At 44.5% G+C, this 7,500-nt stretch overlaps 1 protein-coding gene across 1 annotated transcript in view; it reads left to right on the forward strand.

Moving 5' to 3' along the window:
• pnpla8 (patatin-like phospholipase domain containing 8) overlaps nucleotides 1-4,936 on the forward strand; it is an 18,821-nt gene extending 13,885 nt beyond the window's left edge. The window contains exons 9-10 of the mRNA XM_083657486.1: nucleotides 2,506-2,701; nucleotides 3,433-4,936. Coding sequence (XP_083513612.1) covers nucleotides 2,506-2,701; nucleotides 3,433-3,707 — 471 coding nt within the window. The 3' untranslated portion in view covers nucleotides 3,708-4,936. The remainder of the gene's footprint in view (nucleotides 1-2,505; nucleotides 2,702-3,432) is intronic.
• The last annotated feature ends 2,564 nt before the right edge of the window (nucleotides 4,937-7,500 follow it).

The following is a 7,500-nucleotide window of genomic DNA, read 5'->3' on the forward strand; positions in this document are numbered from 1 at the left end:
CTGCTCCACCTTCTACTCTGACATCATACACTCCGGATCCTCCAACCCCCGCACTCTGTTTTCCACCATCAACAAGCTCCTCAAACCACTGGACAATATCTCACCATCATTCACCTCGGACAAATGCAACAACTTCCTCTCCTTCTTCCACTCTAAAATTGAAAACATCCACAACCAGCTAGCCACCACCTCCTCTGCCATCACCCCCGATCTGGACCCTGCACCTTCCCTGCCAACAGCCCACTGCTTTCCAGCCATCTCCCCCATAACCTCATCTGACCTCTGTGAACAACTCTCTGGCATAAAATCCACCACCTGCCCCCTGGACCCCATCCCCTCCAGCCTCATCAAAGCCTGTCTCTCTCCTCTTGCCCCACTCATCACCGACATCATCAACTCCTCCCTCACTTCTGGTATCGTCCCCTCCCCGCTCAAGCTCGCTGCCATCACACCCACCCTCAAAAAACCCGGCCTGGATTCCGACAACCCCAACAACTTCAGACCCATCTCCAACCTCCCATTTCTCTCTAAAATACTGGAACGCACCGTCGCAACTCAACTCAAACAATACCTCCACACCAACCAGCTTTATGAAACATTCCAATCCGGCTTCAGATCACACCACAGTACCGAAACAGCACTACTCAAAGTCACCAATGACCTCCTCCTCTCCTCTGATTCTGGCTCCCTCATCATTCTCCTCCTCCTTGACCTCAGTGCAGCCTTCGACACCATCAACCACTCCATCCTCCTCAGTCGCTTAAAATCAATTGGCATAACCGGCACAGCACTCTCCTGGCTCACATCCTACCTGTCTGACCTGTCTGATCTCCATCAACAACTGCAAATCCCACACCACCCCAGTATTACACGGAGTCCCCCAAGGCTCGGTGCTTGGTCCCCTTCTCTTCATCCTCTACATGCTCCCCCTAGGTCACATCATTCGCCGCCATGGACTACAATTTCACTGCTACGCTGACGACACACAGCTCTATATCTCCACCAACACCATCACCCCTGCCACTCTCACCACCCTCACTGACTGTCTCACTGAAATAAAAACCTGGATGACCAACAACTTCCTCAAACTCAACTGCAATAAATCAGAAATCATGATCTTTGGCCCAAAATCCCTCCTCCCCTCCTCCCAGAACCTCTCACTCTGCATTGATGGACATACAGTCACCCCCTCCCCTCTGGTCAGAAATCTCGGCGTCATCTTGGATCCCACCCTCTCCTTCAAGTCACACATCAACAACATCACCAAAACATCCTTCTTTCACCTCCGAAAAACATTGCACGACTCCGCCCCACTCTCTCCCCCTCAGCCGCCGAAATACTCATCCACGCCTTCATCACCTCCAGACTAGATTACTGCAACAGCATCCTCTATGGCCTCCCTTCCACTGTCCTCCGCAAACTGCAATATGTCCAAAACTCAGCTGCCCGATTACTCACCCACTCCCGCTCCAGAGAACACATCACACCCATCCTCCAACATCTCCACTGGCTCCCCATTCAACACCGCATCCACTTCAAAATCCTGCTCATCACCTACAAAGCCCTCAATAATCTGGCCCCCTCTTACCTAACAGATCTCCTCCAGCGCCACTCCCCCATCCGCTGTCTCCGCTCTGCTGATGCCAACCTCCTCACCCCCATCACCAAAACCAAGCACCGCACCACGGGGGACAGAGCCTTTGCCATCGCTGCCCCAACCCTCTGGAACTCTCTGCCCCTCAACATCAGAAACTCAGACTCACTCACCTCCTTCAAAACCCAACTCAAATCCCACCTCTTCAAAACAGCCTACAATATCTGACTTCTACCTCTAACCACCATTCCATCTCTGCAATCTATTGATTTGTATTTGTTTTCGTTCTTGTTATTTAGTTCTGTTTACTGTATTACTTTTCTATGTATTGTAACGCGTCTTTGAGTTCCCCAGAAAAGCGCTATATAAAACTTATGTATTATTATTATTATTATGTAAACAGTTACCTATACATGAAACATGTCCAAAACATACAAACAAAATCCACTTAAACTCTTACATTTGACATCCAATGGATTTTGTTTGTATATGACTGGACTGCATTTACAGAGACAGTGAAAGCAGTAAAGTCACCTTGACTTTCAGAGGAGCAGGTTACAACTTACAGGTGAGAAGATATCACTGATTTGCCTTAACCTCTTACAGTACATGCAAACGCACATGCCCACAATCAGCCGCAAGCCCCTGGCACTTTGATCACTTTCCTTCTAAGCTAGTTAGATGTATCCTATCAAAGGGTGGGAGAATCTGTCTGTCTGGGGTAGGATACACTCTAGGCATCACACACACACACACACACACACCCCCCCACACACACACACACACACACACACACACATGCACAACTCAGATGATCAAGCGGAACCATAGATAAGCAAAACTCCTCCTGTGCTAACATTTACTTGTGCCTTCTCATCTCTTCCTTTCCCCCTCTCGCCCCTCTCCTGTAGGATGGAGGCCTCCTGATAAACAACCCCACAGCACTGGCCATCCACGAGTGTAAGTGTCTGTGGCCCAACACACCGGTGCAGTGTGTGCTGTCTCTGGGCACCGGACGTTACGATACCTGGGGCAAGAGCAGCACCACCTACACCAGCCTCAAGGCCAAGCTTACCAACGTCATCAGCAGTGCTACCGATACTGAGGGTAAGGTTTCATGTGTGTGGCTTCCCACATCTGTCCTTTCAAGTGGGATTAAACCCACGCATGGTTCTTTATAAAGCTCAGATTAGAGGTGTACGGTCACAGAGACTATGTGATGCGCTGCAACAATCACTGGCTCACTGCAGCCTCTTTCAGCACCGTTTCATCACCGTGCTGGAAAACCTGGGGAAGCATGGAAAATTAACTTGCACATTTTTTAAGGTCCTGAAAAGGTTTGATGTTTAGGAATTCCTCAAAAAGTCTGAAAAACTGTTGTTCAGTCCCAGTACAAACATTTGCCCAACCACTCAAATATTACATTGAACACCAACCAAAATCTTCAAATCTAGTCATGAAGTCAAGAAATATTTAGAAGTCCTTTTGAAAGAGCATTAAAGCTGTAACTTTATGCAGAAATTGAAAGAGGTACTGTAGTAGAAGTAAAATGGAAACGTATCTGTGACTGTTCAAACCAAAGTGTTTTTCTGCTATAAAAGTCTTATCACAGAGTCACTTTTATCAGTTGAATTCCTTTAATGGTATTTCACACCAACTAACACCCCCCCTACCTCCTCTATCCCATGGCACGGTTGCTCAGTGGTTAGCACTGTTGCCTCACAGTAAGAAGGTCCTGGGTCCTTTCTGTCTGATGTTTGCATGTTCTCCCAGTGTTTGTGTGGGTTTTCACCGTGTGCTCCGGTTTCTTCTTCTTCTTCTTCTTCTTCTTCTCTCAGAGGTGCACACCATGCTGGATGCTCTCCTGCCCATTGACACTTACTTCCGCTTCAACCCCCACTTGAGCGAGGAGATCCCATTGGATGAGAGCCGGCTGGAGAGGCTGAACTTCCTCAAGAGTGAGGCCGATCGCTACCTGGAGCGCAACGACGCCAAGCTGAGGAAGGCGGCCAGCGTGCTGGGCCAGGAGAAGAGCGCCATCCAGAGGCTGGCCGAGTGGGCCAAGCTGAAGGCCGACATGTACGAGGGCCTCCCCTTCAGCTCCAAGCTCTAGTCGCTCGTTTGATAATAGTTTGCCCACAAGAGAGTTCAGAGGCAGAAGACCCTGGCCTGTAAAGACTCCCAACACCAAGGCCTGATAGAGTCAAAGTTGCAAAAGCAAATGGAACAAATTGGTAAGTGTACTGCACTATTCCTATTTGGACACTTTTTTTTCCTTTTTCCTTTTTTTTGAGCATCTAATCTCTTAAACCTAAACTTAACCCTCTCGACCACAGTTTGATCATCATGCCTCTAACACTTAAAGGATTATGTGAGACACGTATAATCATGACTGAAAAGATGTGATGTAAATAACATGTTAGATAATTGCTATCAGATGAATTATATTTATCCTGTGTAGGACAGGATGTATCTTCTGCTACAGAGACAATAAAAGATGATATGAGAATAATTAGGCAGGTTATAAGGAAATCACGATTGATCTGAAGTAGGGAATTCATGTATGTGTAAGCAAGCTCATAAAGGTATCGAATACTAGACTGGCTAAGAGCTGTTGATTTGGTTTTGAAGCACACAGGGAAGGTTCTTGCAGTATGACACATGCCAGTGTTATTAGGAATTAATGACATTCTAATAACTACCGTACTTATTTTGTGAATAACGGACGGACGGACATATCACTGGATTTTCCATTTGCATCCAATTCCCAGTAACTTGAATGCACTGAAATTGAATACATAATTGAATAATGAGAACACTGACATGACTGCCTATTTCTAACACTGTACTGCAGAAAGACTTGATGCACTTTCAAGTGTAAATAATAATTTAAGTAATTATAAATTGTTTAACTGTTCTTGCTTGAGTTTAAGAATATGGAATGACAAAAACACTTGCTTTATTTGTGAAATAATGCAAATTCTTTGATTTTATTGTCCTTAATTATGGACCTGGCCGCATTGAAATTTATTCTGATCCTTTGGATAAAAAGAAAAGGGGAAAAGGAGCAACAACAAAAATATTGCTATCATTATCCCCGTAAAAAGCATGCTCTCTACTCTTATCTGTGAGTAATGCATCATGGACCATGTTATTTCTGTGGGTTGGTTGGTTGGAAGTATAGTATGAAGTTATATATAAGTATATATATATATATACATAATATATATATATACACACTACTATGTACTGTACACTTTTTAAGACTTGACAGTTTTTTAAGTACCGTAGTCAGAGTAGTGAGCCTAATTGCCTTTATTCTTCCCTCCATCATTGCTTGGTTGAACCTGTAAAATGAAAATGTAATGAAAAAATAAAACTTCTTTCCAAAACCATGCTTTCAATTTGTGTTCTCTTTTGACCTCTTAAACGTCTTTGCTATTTTCTATTCCTATTTTATAGAGGTTAGTTGGTTGGTAATATAAGCCATATAAATATATCTCATGTTATTTGATCTTACTGATGTTGATCTGTCACATCCTGCAAACATAAACCTGATACAGACACACACAGACACAGACACACATGCGCACACACACACACACGAAACACAAAGAGCTCCACAATAGAGTTGTCATGAAGGAATGCAAAGTGTCCTATGATGAATTGCTTTTTCCAATGCAAACATTGATTTTCTGCTTTATTGTTTTCCTCCCATTGAAGATCCACTGAAATTCCATGGCATTCATTCCTCCCATTCACATTGGCATCACCCCAATCAACCTGAACAATATGCCACGAGGAGGCATACCTAGAAAGCTCCACAACAATGAAAGATGTCAGAAAGATATAGAATGTCAAGTAAGTTCAGTTGATTCACTTCACTCATTCCTCAGTCCTGGTTTGAAACGGTCAAACTTGCAACTGATTGATCTATTGATGGAGCTTTTGTTTTCAATGCCAGCATGATCCTCACCGTGATACTGCGGCTGGGTAGCATCGTGTGTGATCATGCCAAACCGACAAGGCCTGAGTTATGGCCATAAGGCCTAAACTTGGTCTTGCTCTGGAATGGTCCTTGGTTCCTCAATGGGTGAATGACAAATCCTACAGGTCCTTGTAAGGGACTCTTGAAAGCTGGCGGTGTGTTTGAAAATACATTCCTGATGGGAACAGGTGCATGGGAACTGTTGCTAAGGGCCTCTTGGGGACCGGTGAGATGAAAGGGAGTTGTTAGGATAGCAATACACTGTAGTTTAAGTACAGGACAAATATGATCTACACTGGGTGTATATGGACAATGTGCTATTAAAGGAAGGCGTTGCCGATTTTCAACCCGGTTTGTCTCATTACAATGTCGGTAATATATGCAGATAGGCAGTGTTTACCTCTTCATGTTTTTCTGCGCCAATAACTCTACAGATTATTCCAGGCACTTCTGTCTCATTGAAGCCAAACGTGCCATTCTGAGACAGAAGTGAACAGATGTTCTGCTCGAGGGCGGCTATTTGAACTACAGATTGTTTTTTTTGTTTGTTTTTCTGTATGCGCACATCCACGGAGAATCGCACGGAGAGCTTTAACGACCGTCAATGACCCATGCCAGCTGGCGGGAGCAGAGTATCTGCAAGCAGACAGATTTCTCAGTGCAGAAAACATATAGAGAAGGTAAACACTGTCCATCATGCTCATATTACTGACATTGTAATGATACAAAGCGGGTTGAAAATCGGCAAAGTCTTCCTTTAATGGTACGGGACACGTGTTGGTGGGAGCTCAGGAAAACTGCCTTTCTGTCTCCGACTCATATTCCACTGGGTTTGAATGATCCCTCACTGTCCCGCCCCAACATCCTGTTTCAACCAGAGATGCATCAAATCAGGCAACTAAAGATGCTGTGATTTCATATTGGGTTAATAAAATCTGAAAAATCTAAAGAGGGCCCTTCAGTTCAATAGGAGTCACATTCAGCTTCTCTCATTTTAGTGCTGTACCACATACCGTACTGCAACACTTCAACACCCCAACAGACTATGTCATGACATTTACAACAAACCCTCCATGGGTCCCAGCGTGGTTCAGGTCAAGCTGAACTTCTACTTTAATTGCCTGGTTTGAGTCAAATCAGGTTCAGAAATATTGTTAACAATGCTGATATTAACAATTTATCAGACAGTTTTTTAGCAATTTTGAAGTGGGGTTTGGTTTGGGCCAGGCTCAAGTTCTCAGGGGAAGAGTGAAATTGTACGAGACACTTCTGGAGATCTGAAAGCACTGGACCCTATAGGTGTACAGTAATTAATGTGTTCCAGTGGCAAACATCGCACAAAGTAAGATGAAGTAGCCTGTCAAGCTGCTCGGGAACTTGAGTGTTGGTTTGGTGCGGCTTGTACTTCTCCGAGTGGCCCAGCCGAGAAGACAGATACTGTATGAGGTGAAAATGAGACTAATGTTCCCTTGCTGTTAGCATTTTCCTGTTGGTGTTGAACGTAAAAGGTCAAAGTGCAGAGGTCAAGTGATGTCTGCCAGGCTCCGTTTATGCAGTGGGAAATAAATAGTTGTGGGTCCACGACGTCGTGCGTTTGCACCGCCTTGTGTCAGGAGCTGTCTGTGTCTCCTCTTTCTCGGCGAAGCAAAATTGGATTGTCTCGTCTCATGGTGTTCCCTAGCAACCATTACAGGCCTTGGCTCGTTTACAATCTCCTCGATGTATGTCTGCCCACGTTCACCTAAAATTGTTCCTGATCTGGCAGAAATATGTTGCGTAATCGACCTCTTTTATTTTGCTGCTGTAAGTGGATTTTGACAGTTTAGATCCTTGTGCACAACTTGTGAAATGGATGGTCAGCACAGATATATACTGTATGTACATATGTATGAGAATATATACATACATACATACATGT

This window comes from Poromitra crassiceps (assembly GCF_964638095.1).
Source record: "Poromitra crassiceps genome assembly, chromosome: 2".
NCBI lineage: Eukaryota > Metazoa > Chordata > Actinopteri > Beryciformes > Melamphaidae > Poromitra > Poromitra crassiceps.